This window comes from Mobula hypostoma, chromosome 9, assembly GCF_963921235.1.
Source record: "Mobula hypostoma chromosome 9, sMobHyp1.1, whole genome shotgun sequence".
Lineage (NCBI taxonomy): Eukaryota > Metazoa > Chordata > Chondrichthyes > Myliobatiformes > Myliobatidae > Mobula > Mobula hypostoma.
Window position 1 is genome coordinate 31,963,779 of NC_086105.1, and position 14,383 is coordinate 31,978,161.

Here is a 14,383-nt window from a genome sequence, read left to right on the forward strand (position 1 = left end):
GTCCACACCTACCAGATCTCCTTGGATGTGATCAAAATTGGTCTTTCTCCAATTTAGAATCTTAACTCAAGGATCAGTCCTATCCTGACGCTAGTTATCTTGAAGCTAATGAAATTATGATCACTAGATCCAAAGTGTTCCCCTACATAAACTTTTGTCACCTGTCCTATCTCATTCTCTAAGAGGAGATCCAGTATCATTCCTTTTCAAGTTGGGACCGCTACATATTGATTAAGGAAACTTTCATTTGACAAACTCTATCCCATCTGGTCTTTTTGCAGTATAGGAGTCCTATTCAATATGCAGAAAGTTAAAATTATCTAGTATTGCAACTTTATTTTTCTTGCAACTGTCTGCTCTCTTTCCACAAATTTGTTCCCCTATATCCTGCTGACTATCGGAAGGTCTATAATATACACTCAGTAATGTGGTCATCCCTTTCTTATTCCTCAGTTCTACTCATACTGCCTCACTAGATGAGCTCTCCAGTACGTTCTCTGTCAGTACTGTGCGACATTTTTCTCTGAGAAATAATACTACCCCTCTCCCTTTAATCCCTACCCGTCTATCATGTTGAAAACAATGGAACCCTGGAACACTGAGCTGCCAGTCCTGTGCCACCCACAACCAAGCCACATTAATGGACTTAACATCATAATTCCATGTGCTTATCCATGCTCTAAATTCATCTGCCTTACGTACAAAACTCTTTGCATTGAAATATGCACAACTCATACATTAGTTATGATGGCATGAACACTGACTTCTCTAACTTCTGTTAATACCCCACCTCCCCTTCGTACCCCATGCCTTATTTATTTATTTATAATAATAATTTTTTTTCTCTCTCTCTTTTCTCTCCCTCTGTCCCTCTCACTATTACTCCTTGCCCATCCTCTTGGGCTCCCCTCCCCTTTCTTTCTCCCTAGGCCTCCTGTCCCATGATCCTCTCCCTTCTCCAGCCTCGTATCCCTTTGCCAATCACCTGTCCAGCTCTTGGCTCCATCTCTTCCCCCTCCTGTCTTCTCCTATCATTTTGGATCTCCCCCTCCCCCTCCCACTTTCAAATCTCTTTCTATCTCTTCTTTCAGTTAGTCCTGACGAAGGGTCCCAGCCCGAAACGTTGACTGTACCTCTTCCTATAGATGCTGCCTGGCCTGCTGCGTTCACCAGCATTTTTTTGTGTGTTACTTGAATTTCCAGCATCTGCAGGTTTCCTCGTGTTTGCGTTCATAACATTAGTTCCTGTCTTTGTATGTTGTCTTAACATCTACCTTCCCCACAGTCACTCCACTTCCTGACCTGCCACTGGTTCCCACCCACCCCTGAAAATCTTGTTGAAAACTCCCGGAAGAGCACTAGCAAATCTTCCTGCAAGGATATTGGTCCCTCTCTAGTTCGGGTGCAAACCATCCTGTTTGTACAGGTCTCGCCATCACTGGAAGAGAACCCAATGATCCAAAACTCTGAATCCCTACTTGTTAGCTACATGTTAAGCTGCCTTATCTTCCTATTCACCTGGCACCTGGGAGGCAACACACCATCTGACAGCCTATCCCCCTAACCAGTGAATCCCTTATCACTATTGCTCTCTCCTTCCATTATGAACCACAGGACCAGACTAAGTGCCACTCAGTGTAATTGTGGTTCGAGTGCACTTTTTCTGGTCCTCAGACCATAGTAACATTATTTCAGGCCCAGACCCAGAGCTGAGCCCTTCCTTCTCTACTCCTTGCCTCACAGTCACCTGATTTAGTGGTGCTGCTCACCATGAGGAAGGGTGTGAGCCAAGGATGTGGCATATTGCTGTCCTTGCAGAAAAAGACAAGTTCCCCACGTTTAAGTGTTTTGTTAGCTCATTAACAAGCCCGTCCTTACCAATGAGCCCACGCTGCCCAATTACACCCGACTAACACATCTGTCTTTGGGCTGTGGGAGGAAACTGGAGCTCCTGGAGGAAACCCACGTGGTCAGGGGAGAACGTACAAACAACCTCACAGCCAGCAGTGGAATTCTACCCGGGCTGCCGCCGCTGTATTAGTGTAATGCTAACCGCTACATGGCTACACGTGGCACCTTTCTGTTTCTGTGGGGAGCAATCTGCCCACAGGCGGCACCTCTCTCTCTGTTCATGCTGCAGGGCCATCTGCTGCCATGCAACATGGCCCTGTTCGTGCAGAGACAGTAACTGCACAAGTGCAGCACTCCTTTGCTCATGAGCCATTCGGGGAAAGCAGCCCTCTGTCTATTGAGAACAGGAATCTGCTTACAAAGCACATCTTGCTGTACAGTAAGGAAAGCTATCCATTCCTATGTGTGTCTCTGCTGAAGGAGAATATCAATTTCAAATGCTGATCACCACCATCTAGGTCATCCCACCTTCTTGCAGCTACCATAGGGAAGGAGGTATGGAAGTCTGACACCACCAAGTTCAAGAACAAACACTTCCCTTTAACTAGGTAGCTTCTGTTTGTGAGTAATGGAAGAAAATCAGCTATCAGACAGTAAGTTAACAAATTTCGTGACGCATGCCGGTGATAATATACCTGATTCTGATACATGATCTACTGATGGCAGAGACTGAAATGAAACTGACTACCATTTCTCTGTGGGAAGGGATGGGCTCAAGTCTCCACACAGTCTTGGAAATACATTTTTTAAGATTTGAACTAAGGATTGATGATGGTGCAAAACTATACTCCAGCAATATTTTTAAGAAGTTAGAGGATAACAATCTCTTGAAATTATTTTACAGTACTTGGATATAACTTTTCAATTGCAGAAAGTTATACCACATTATCTATGTCATGACCATATGTTTAGCAGATGAAACTGAATTCTATAAACCTTAATATACTTTGTTCTTCTACAGACAGTCTGTTTCCTCAGCCAAATTCAGACGCATTCATTGACTAGTTATATTCTATTTCTTTTGATAAGCATAAATGGTTATTCAAAAGAAGAGTGGCAAATTGTTTTGTTGTACAGTTCTCTGGAAATGATCCCAGTCGTAGAGATATTCTTTCTTATCATTTAGAATGAAAATGAAAGCACACATGATGCCAGCACACTGGAAAATGGAAACAGGAGACCTCATTCATCAAAGAAAAATGCAGACAATATGCTATATCTTGTCACTGATAATCCTCCCTGGTACTTATGCATACTTCTTGGCACTCAGGTAAGAAATGCAGTGGGACTGGGAACAAACAAGAAAGAGAAAATATGAGAGGAGTGATTTACTTCTTATCTTAAACAAATTGTAGCCGCAGTGTGCTCTCGGCTGCAGAAACATCCATCACCTGTCATCTAAAAGGATAAGAACTGTAAGTGCAAGGGACGGCCATGTTCCTCACCAAGTATTCCCACATCCTGGTTTGAGGATATATTTGCTTTCTATTGTCCTGTTAAATATTTGTAATTACTCAATCTCTCAGTATTGTGGGAGTTATTTTAATATAGAGCCACAGTTCAAGGAGAAGCAACTCCTCAAAAGAAGCCAGCAGTAGTGATGAAGTAAACAGAAAGGCAGTTGCCGAGCAAATTATCAACCAATAAACCAACAATCATTGATTTTATGGAGACAAGCATTGTATCCATTTTACTTACAATTAAATTCAACTGAAAACAAAACTTACAGGGTAATAATCCATGAATGTTTTTAGTGCTTTTAATTGAGGAATAATTATAGGCAGGGACCCCCCCCCCACCCCCAGAGAACTTGTACTCTTTAAGTTTTACCTCTCGGTTGTTTACATCCATTTCAATATCCTTCTGCAAAACGACATTGCCTCTGCACGACAGAGAAGGTTGTCCATCGTGGAACAACAGAGAACTGCCTTACATACCTGGCAGACGAACACGTTCCCCCAATATTAGAAAGACAGGAATCTGGGAAGAATGGAAAGAGAAACAAGTTGTGGTTTGGTAGCAGTCTTATAGAAATTTATGAATGACTGATTAAAATGTTGTTTGTAATGATGTTTTCTCCAGCATTATCTGACGGCTTTGGGCGGAATGGTTGCCATTCCCCTCCTTCTGTCCCGGGAGCTCTGTTTGCAACATGATCATCTCACCCAAAGCAAACTTATTAGCACCATATTTTTTGTGTCGGGAATGTGCACATTACTTCAAGTTCTTTTTGGGGTCAGGTAAGTCACTATTTTAATATTTCACCAGTGCATAATAGTAAGGAAAGTTTTTACAATTATTGAGTCATAGAATACTGCAGCACAGAAACAGGCCTTTTGACCCATCTAGTCTGCACCATACTGTTATTCTGCTGAGTCCTGTTGACCCACACCTGGACCATAGCCGTCTATAACCCAATTATCCAAACTTCTCTTAAACGTTGCAATCAAACCTACAATCCACTACTTCCACTGGCAGCTCATTCCATACTTGCTCCACCCACTCAGTAGACACTTATCAACCTTCATTGTAAACTCCTCAGAAAACTCAATAAAATTGGTTTGACACAATCAACCACACACAAAGCCGTACTGAATATCCTTAATCAAGCCCTGTCTATGCAAATAATTAGTGTATTGTGTCCCTTAGAATACCTTCCAATAATTTACCCACTACTGAAGTCAGCCTCACCAGCTTTATAATTTCCTACATTATTCTTAGACCCTTTCTTAAACAATGGAACAACATTAGCTATCCTTCAGTCCTCCAGCACCTTACCCGTGGTTAAGTATGTTTTAATTACCTCTGCTAGGGCCCCTGCAGTTTCTGTTTGAGCCTCCCACAAAGTCCGGGGGGTGGGGGGGTGGGGGGTGGAAACACCATGTCCGGTCCTAGGGACTTATCCATCCTAATTTTCCTCAGGACCACAAACATCTCCAAGTTGAAAAACAAAGTTTGTGATCCCTTTGCAGTTACCTGGTTTACTGCATTAATTACTCATAAAATGTGATCTGATCTTAAACTAAGTCACAATAATAGACAAATATAGAAGCATAGAAACATAGAAAATAGGTGCAGGAGTAGGCCATTCGGCCCTTCGAGCCTGCACCGCCATTTATTATGATCATGGCTGATCATCCAACTCAGAACCCCGCCCCAGCCTTCCCTCCGTACCCCCTGATCTCCGTAGCCACAAGGGCCATATCTAACTCCCTCTTAAATATAGCCAATGAACTGGCCTCAACTGTTTCCTGTGGCAGAGAATTCCACAGATTCACCACTCTCTGTGTGAAGAAGTTTTTCCTAATCTCGGTCCTAAAAGGCTTCCCCTTTATCCTCAGACTGTGACCCCTTGTTCTGGACTTCCCCAACATCGGGAACAATCTTCCTGCAACTAGCCTGTCCAATCCCTTTAGGATTTTATACGTTTCAATCAGATCCCCCCTCAATCTTCTAAATTCCAACGAGTACAAGCCCAGTTCATCCAGTCTTTCTTCATATGAAAGTCCTGCCATCCCAGGAATCAATCTGGTGAACCTTCTTTGTACTCCCTCTATGGCAAGGATGTCTTTCCTCAGATTAGGGGACCAAAACTGCACACAATACTCCAGGTGTGGTCTCACCAAGGCCTTGTACAACTGCAGTAGTACCTCCCTGCTCCTGTACTCGAATCCTCTCGCTATAAATGCCAGCATACCATTCGCCTTTTTCACCGCCTGCTGTACCTGCATGCCCATTTTCAATGACTGGTGCATAATGACACCCAGGTCTCGTTGCACCTCCCCTTTTCCTAATCGGCCACCATTCAGATAATAATCTGTTTTCCTGTTTTTGCCACCAAAGTGGATAACTTCACATTTATCCACATTAAATTGCATCTGCCATGAATTTGCCCACTCACCCAACCTATCCAAGTCACCCTGCATCCTCTTAGCATCCTCCTCACAGCTAACACTGCCACCCAGCTTCGTGTCATCCGCAAACTTGGAGATGCTGCATTTAATTCCCTCATCCAAGTCATTAATATATATTGTAAACAACTGGGGTCCCAGCACTGAGCCTTGCAGTAATCAGTAATGTAATCAGTCTAACCTAATAACAGAAACAATTGTACTTTTCATGTCTTTATAGAACACGTTGTTTAATCATTCACAGTCCAGTCTGGAAATGTATGTGAAACTTTGTATTTAATAATTGGTAGAAACTCCTCGAGCAGCAATAACCACCACCAAACATTTCCTGTAGCTCCTGATCAGACTTGCACAATGGCGAGGAGGAATGTTAGACCATTCCTCCATACAAAACTGTTCCAGTACCTTGCATGAACAGCACTCTTCAGGTCATGCCACAGCATCTCAATTGGTTTAAGGTCTGGACTCTGACTTGGCCATTCCAAATTAAGAGTTTTGACCAGTGGCCAATCCAGACACTGAAAGTTTGGGGAGGAGGGGACTTCAATCAGGTCCACTGCCCGAGGATAAAAGGCAGCAGTGGGTTGGTACAGTGAAAATGAGCTTTGACCAAGCAAATTAAAGGAGGGCAGGCAAGCGCGGCGGCCGTTGTCTGAGAGGACAGAGTGGTGATCTTGAGGCTTTAGCTCTTCCAGGCTTCCACGAAGACAGGCTTCAATCAGAGAAAGCGAAGGAAAGAAAAGCTCAAATTTTTCATTTTCTTCTTTGTATTTGCTCAGCTAGGAGGGAAGAGATGCCAGGCAGGATAGTGGAAAGCTTCTCTTGTGGGATGTGGGAAGGCAGGGAGCCCTCCAGTGTCCCTGACAACTACAACTGCAAGAAGTGCATCCAGCTGCAGCTTCTAACAAACCGCGTTAAGGAGTTGGAGCTGGAACTGGATGAACTCTAGATCATTCCGGAGGCTGAAGGGGTGATGCATAAGACATATAGAGAGATAGTTACACACAAGATGCAGGACACAGGAAACTGGGTGACGGTCAAGAAGGGGAAGGGGGTTAAGGGTAGTGCAGAGTAACCCTGTGGCCATCCCCCTCAACAAAGGTATATCACTCTGGATACCATCGGCGGGATGACTTAACAGAGGAAAGTCACAGTGGTTGGTCTCTAGCACTGGGTCTGCCTCTGTGGAAGGGAAGGAGGGGAGAAGGGGCACGCTGTGGTGTTAGGGGATTTGTTAGGTTCTGTGGGCAAGAACGAGATTCCCTCCTGAGTACCAGAGTCTGGGATATCTCAGATCAGGTCTTCGGCATTCTTAAGAGGGATGGTAAACAGCCAGAGGTCATGGTCCATGTAGGTATCAAAGACATGGTTAGGGCGAATGATGAGGTTCTGCATAGGGAGTTCAGGGAGTTAGGTGCTAAGTTAAAGGGCAGGACCTCCAGGGTTGTGATCTCAGGATTGCTACCCGTGCCACGTGGTAGTGAGGACAGAACTAGGAAGATTATGTAGTTTATTACGTGGCTAAGGAGTTGGTGTAGGAGGGAAGGCATAAGATTTTTGGATCATTGGGCTCTCTTCCAGGGAAGGTGGGACCTGTACAGAAGGGACAGTTTGCATCTGAACTGGAGGGGGACTAGTATCCTCGCGGGAATGTTTGCTAATGCTGCATGGCGGGGTTTAAACTAGAGTTGCAGGGGAATGGGAACCAGTGGAGAAAGTGTGGAGGCAAATGTGGTAAGACCTCAGAGACAAAGTTAGGACTCAAAAGGTTGAGCATGGTGCAACTTGTGCCCTGAGTTGCCTATATTTAAATGCAAGAAGAACCATAGGAAAGGCAGATAATAGTGCTGAAGATGAGGGAGCTGGTTTACAAACAGAGGCAATGTGTAGTGAGGAGAGGCTGTTGATAGGGCAACATTGCAGTCAACAAGATAAGTTCCAACAGAAAAGGTGGACAAAATTGAAAAGGGTGAATACAGGACTGAAGGTATTGTATTTGAATGCATGCAGTAAATGGAATAAGGTAGATGATCTTATAGCACAATTGCAGATTGGCAGGTATGTAGGCATCACTGAATCATGGCTGAAAGAAGATTACAGTTGTGAGCTTAATACCCAAGGATACACATTGTACCAAAGAACAGGCAGGAAGACAAGGGGGTGGCATTGCTCTGTTGGCAAAAAATGATATCAAATCATTAAAAAGAGGTACATAAGGTCAGAAGCTGTTGAATCATTGTGGATAGAGCTAAGGAACTGCAAGGATAAAAAGACCCTGATGGGACTTATATACAGACCTCCAACCAGTAGTAAGGATGTTGCCTACAGATTACAAAGGGAGATAGAAAATGTATGCCAAAAGGGCAATGTTACAATTGTCCTGGGGGACTTCAATATGCAGATAGATTGGGAAAATCAGGTTGGTGCTGGATTCCAGGAGAGGGAATTTCTAGAGTGCCTATGAGATGGCTTTTTAGAGCAGCTTGTGGTTAAGCCCACTAAGGGATCAGCTATTCCAGATTGGATGTTGTGCAAAGAACAGGAATTGATTAAAGAGTTTAAGATAAAAGAACCCTGAGGGTCAAGTGATCATGATCGAATTCACCATGAAATTTGAGAAGAAGAAGCTAAAGTCAGATATATCAGTATTACAGTGGAGTAAAGGAAGTTACAGAGGCACAAGAGAGGAGTTGGCCAGTATTGATTGGAAAATAACACTGGCAGGGATGACAGCAGAGCAACAATGGCTGGAATTTCTGGAAGCAATTTGGAAGGCACAGGGTATATACATCCCAAAGAGGAAGAGGTATTCTAAAGGAAAGATGACACAACCATAGCTAACAAGAGGAGTCAAAGCCAACATAAAAGCCAAAGACAGGGCATATAATTGAGCAAAAATTAGTGGGAAGTTAGAGAATTGGGAAGCTTTTAAAAAGTAACAGAAGCCAACTAAAAAAGTTATTAAGAAGGTAAAGATGGAATATGAAATTAAGCTAGCCAATAATATTAAAGAGGATACCAAAAGTTTCTTCAGGTACATAAAGTGTAAATAGAGGCAAGAGTGGATATTGGACCACTGGAAAACAATGATGGAGAGGTAGAAATGGAAGACAAAGAAATGGTTGATGAACTGAATAAGTATTTTGCATCAGTCTTCACTGTGGAAGACACTAGAGGTATGCCGGAAGTTCTAGGTGTCAGGATCATGAAGTATGTGAATTTATCGTAACTAGAGAGAAGGTTCTAGGGAAACTGAAAGGTCTGAAGGTAGATAAGTCACCTGGACCAGATGGTGTACACCCCAGAGTTCAAGAAGATGTGGCTGAAGAGATTGTGGAGGCATTAGTAATAATCTTTCAAGAATCACTAGATTCTGGAATGGTTCTGGAAGACTGAAAACTTGCAAATGTCACTCCACTCTTCAAGAAGGGAGAGAGGCAGAAGAAAGGAAACTATAGGCCAGTTAGTTTGACCTCAGTAGTTGGGAAGATGTTGGAGTTGATTATTAAAGATGAAGTCTCAGGGTACTTGGAGGCACATGATAAAATAGGCCATAGTCAGCATGGTCTCCTCAAGGGAAAATCTTGCCTGACAAATCTGTTGGAATTCTTTGAAGAAATAACAATCAGGATAGACAAAGGAGAATCAGTTGATGTTGTGCATTTGGATTTTCAGAAGGCCTTTGACAAGGTGTCACACATGAAGCTGCTTAACAAGCTATGAGCCCATAGTATTACAGGGAATATTCTAGCATGAATAAAGCAGTGGCTGATTGGCAGGAGGCAAAGAGTGGGAATAAAGGGAACCTTTTCTGATTGGTTGCCAGTGACTAGTGGTGTTCCACAAGGGTTTGTGTAGGGACCGATTCTTTTCACGTTATACATTTTGTCAATGATTTGGATGATGGAATTGATGGCTTTTTTGCAAAGTTTGCAGATGATATGAAGATAAGTGGAGGGACAGATAGTTTTGTGGAAGTAGAGAGGATACAGAAGGACTTAGATTAGGAGAATGGGCAAAGAAATAGCAGATGGAATACAGTGTCAGGAAGTGTATGGTCATGCACTTTGGTAGAAGAAATGAAAGGGTTCACTATTTTCTAAATGGAGGGAAAACACTGTGGTACAAAGGGACTTGGGAGTCCTTGTGCATGATTCCCTAAAGGTTAATTTGCAAGTTGAGTCCTTTGGTGAGGAAGGCAAATGCAATATTAGAAGTCATTTCAAGAGGAATAGAATATAAAAGCAAGGATGTAATGTTGAGACTTTATAAAGCACTGGTGAGGTCTCACTGAGAGTATTGTGAGCAGCTTTGGGCCCTTATCTTAGAAAGGATGTGCTGAAACTGGAGTGGTTTCAAAGAATGACTCCTGGATTGAATGGCTTGACATATGAAGAGTGTTGATGGCTCAAGGCCTGTATTCGCTGAAATTCAGAAGAATGAGGGGTGCCCTCATTGAAATTTATTGAATGGCGAATGGTTGTGATAGAGTGGATGTGGAGAGGATGTTTCCTATGGTGGGGAAGTCTAAGACCAGAGGTCACAGCCTCTGAATAGAGGAGTGTCATTTTAGAATGGAGATGTGGAGGAATTTATTTAGCCAAAGAACAGCGAATCTGTGGAAATCTTTGCCACAGGCAGCTGTGAAGGCCAATCCTTGATGCATATTTAAGGCAGAGGTTGATAGATTCTTGATTGGTCAAGGCATGAAGGGATATGGGCAGAAGGCAGGAGACTGGGACTGAGAAGAAAATTGAATCAGCCTAGATAAAATGGCGTAATTTTGCTCCTATATCTTATGGTCTTCTTCTTTTTAAACCATTCTGTTGTTGATTTACTCTTGTATTTTGGGTTATTGTCTTGTTGCATCATCTAAATTTTACTAAGCTTCAGGTGACGGACTGCTACCCTGACAATCTCCTGTAAAATGTCTTGACACAATTTTGAATTACTTGTTCCCTCAATGATGGCAAGCTGTCCAGGGCCTGAAGCAGCAGATCAGCCCCAAACCATGATGCTCCTTCCACCGTACTTCCTAGTTAGACTGAGGTTTTGGTGTTGGTGTGCAATGCCCTTTTCTGCCAAAAAGTTCAACTTTAGTCTCATCTGTCCACAGAACGTTGTCCCAGAAGCGTTGTGGAACATCCAGGTGGTCTTTTGCAAACTTGAGACTTGCAGCAATGTTTTTCTTGGAGGGAAGTGGTTTCCCCTGTGGTGTCCTTCCATGAACACCATTTTTGTTTGGTGTTTTTCTTATAGTAGATACATAAACAGAGACTTTAGCAAGTTCTAGAGATTTCTGCAGGTCTTTTGCTGCTACCCTTGGGTTCTTTTTCACCTCCTTCAGCATAGCATGTTGTGCTCTTGGTGTGATCTTTTCAGGGCATCTACGAGGGAGAATAGCAACAGTACTGGATTTCATCCATTTGCAGACAATTTCTCTCACTGTGGACTGATGAACACTCAGGTCTTTAGAAATGCTTTTGTAGCCTTTTCCAGCTTCATGCATCTCTACAATTCTCCTTCAAAGGTCCTCCGAAAGTCGTTTTGATTGAGACATGGTGCACGTAAACAGATCTTTCTTGAGAAGAGCAGGATCTGTCAGTAACTTGACGGGGTGTGTCTTTTTTGTAGGGTAAGGCAGCTCTACAACCCACACCTCCAATCTCATCTCACTGATTGGAACACCTGACTCCAAATAGCTTTGGTAAAAGTTTCACATACTTTTTTGTACTCAGACTGTGATTGTTTAAATGGTGCATTCAGTATTGACAAGAAGTACAATTGTTTGTGTGTTATTAGTTGATACAGATTATGTTTGTCTATTATTGTGACTTCGATGAAGATCAGACCACATCTTATGAGTACTTAATGCAGAAAACCAGGTAACTGCAAAAGTTCACAAACTTTTTATTGCAACTATCCTCTTCGTAATCCATTTACAGTCCATCACCTCACTATTGTTCTGCCTCATTTCTACAGACTCTGAGTCCGTCTTCCAGATTTCATTTGAAAATCATAAAAACCCCTACAGATTTTGGAGATCTATAATGAAAACAGAAAGTAATGCTAAAAACACTCAGCAGATCAGGTGGTGTCTGTAGAAAGAGAAACGGCAAATGTTTCAGGTCAAAGACCCTTTAACGGAACAGGGAAAGAGAAGGAAACAAGCTAATTAGTTGGACTTGGAGAGAGCGAGTGGCCCAGCATGCATGGTAATAAGCTGTTGGTGATGTTATCAAATTGATAGGTTAATGAGAACAGATAGAGAAAAAGAACATGAACAAAGCTTCATAAAAATCAAACAACCAGGTGAGTTAAAGAGAGAACATAAACAAAGGAGATTAAATATTAGGTGGTGTATCCACTGGAATATAGATTGTAAAAAGGTTAGATGATTAAAGGTATTAAGATTTTGAATTAATAGGGTAGATAGCTTCTTCCAGTCCAGAAAAGGTTACGAACTATTAAAATTATAGCCAGGCCATGCTGCAAAGAGACTAGGAAAACTGTTTAATGCAGATTGTGACAGAACTGTGCAAAACTCAACATAAACAGCAATGTATTTTATTATAGAGTTAAAGGGTTAATCCTGGGAAGATCTGTGTTAAAAGGATATGGATCTCGGGGAGCTGGATAGAGTAAAGTTCAGTTGTGAACTGTAGGTCAGACTAAGTAAACTGAATGTTCACGTCTGTTCGTAAATTCCCACTTTTAAACTGAGACAGGTCGACAATTATTTAAGGTACCTAGTGAGAAACAATATATCTCTTGTTGTCAGTAGTGAGGTGTTCAATAATTCTTTTCTGTTAACATCAGTTCCAGCCATTTCCTTTCAGATATCAAATATCAACAAGACACAGAAGGAGGTTTATTTTAAATCAAATTCAAATTCTGATTAATATAGGAATGTCTAATCTCTGCTGAAATTACAGTGGAGGTGATGTTGGGAATTTATTACAGCTTGGCATTGGTTTTGAAATATATGAAATTCTTCTCTGGAAATGAAAGAATACAGTGTTAAATTATGGAAACAGTGCTATGCCATGCAAAAAGTCAAAAGGTGGTTTTGGGCTTTGCCTCACTTTATTTTTACGTTCCGCCTTCCCGACACAGTCCTGATACTGTGTGTGACGTCAGACACATTACCATCGCGAGCCTCCAGACTCAGCACCCCAATGTGCTCATCGCAGTATCAGGAGACCTCAGCCACATTTCCCTTTCAACAACCCTACCCACCTTCGGTCAGTTTGTCAAGAGTCACACAAGAGAAAATAAATACTGGATCTCTTGTATGCAAATGTTAAAGATGCATACAGCTCCACAGTTCTGCCCCCACTTGGAAGATTAGATCACAAACTAGTTCACCTCATGCCCTTGTATAAGCCCAAAGTACAGCAACAGCTAGCTACCACCAAGAGTAAAGAAATGGTCTCCAGTGGCCATTGTGGCCTTGAAGGGCTGATTTGAGGTTACTGACTGGAATGTGCTTTGTGAACCATAGGGGAGGACATTAATGGATTTAATGATTGCATCACTGGCTATATCAATTTCTGTGTGGACATTGTAATACCATCAAGGATTGTTCACTGCTTCCCTAACAACAGACCATGGGTTACTAGTGACCTACAAGCTCTTCTCAACCATAAAAAGGGAGCCTTTAGATCAGGAGACTGGGAAGAATCGAAACATGTGCAGAGGGAGCTAAAGGAGAAGATCAAGGTGGCTAAAGAGGAATACAGGAGAGAGCTGGAGAACAAGCTTGGGCAGAGTAGCATGGGGTGGGGGGGTGTGGAGAGGAATGAAGAACATCACTGGCTTCAATCAGCCTAGATGTAGAGCCTTGGAATGCAGCCGTCAATGTGCTAATGAGCTAAGTCAATTCCTTAATCTCCTGTTCACACCACCCTCAGCACACCAGTCCAGGTGCCAAGGTATCCAATGCTTTCTCAGGACCAACACCTCCCCTACTCCCTCCTTTCCCCTCCAGTTCAACACATAGAATGACAGCACAGGCCACCATTGTCTACCTCCCCTCCTTGCCCTGCACCTACCATCCACACCTCCACATACCAATGCTATTGTCCCAATCTTCACCTCCCCCAGTCCCCTCCTTCCACCAACTCTCCAGTCATCATGAACTCACCTTCACTACTGACCAGGCGAGAAGGGCCCTGGGGAAACTCAGACACAGCAAAGCGTTGGGACCTGAAGGAGTGTGCTGAGCAACTGTGTGGAGTTCTCCAGCGCATTTCCAATCTGAGCCTCAGCCTGGAAGGGGTCCCGAATGTATGGAAAACATCACGTGTGGTCCTGCTACTCTAGAAGGGCCGAACAAAAGTCTTGAATGACTCCCTCCAATGGCCCTGACCTCACACATCATGAAGACTGGTCTTGGCTCATCTCCAACCCCTGGCCAGAGCAGCCCTTGATCCTTGATCCTCTGCAGTTTACCTACCAGGAGTACGCTGGAGTCGACAATGCTGCCATCTACCTACTGAACAGAGCCGGCTGCCATTTGGATAAGCAGGATCATGGTTTTTGATTTATCTACTGCCTTC

At 43.0% G+C, this 14,383-nt stretch overlaps 2 protein-coding genes across 24 annotated transcripts in view; one reads left to right on the top strand and one right to left on the bottom strand.

The window, feature by feature from the left end:
• The window catches only part of LOC134351618 (uncharacterized), a 113,044-nt gene that overhangs the window by 77,785 nt on the left and 20,876 nt on the right, over positions 1 to 14,383 (bottom strand). For 21 of the 22 annotated variants that reach the window (XR_010019195.1, XR_010019196.1, XR_010019194.1 and 18 more), the window contains one exon: positions 3,742 to 3,891. The gene's annotated coding sequence lies outside the window, so the exon portion shown is untranslated. The remainder of the gene's footprint in view (positions 1 to 3,741; positions 3,892 to 14,383) is intronic. The other variant, XR_010019207.1, reaches the window with a different exon arrangement.
• Positions 1 to 14,383, top strand: part of slc23a4 (solute carrier family 23 member 4) — a 66,449-nt gene that overhangs the window by 13,769 nt on the left and 38,297 nt on the right. For both annotated transcript variants that reach the window (XM_063058004.1, XM_063058003.1), the window contains exons 2-3: positions 3,038 to 3,181; positions 3,994 to 4,151. In XM_063058004.1, coding sequence (XP_062914074.1) covers positions 3,038 to 3,181; positions 3,994 to 4,151 — 302 coding nt within the window. The remainder of the gene's footprint in view (positions 1 to 3,037; positions 3,182 to 3,993; positions 4,152 to 14,383) is intronic.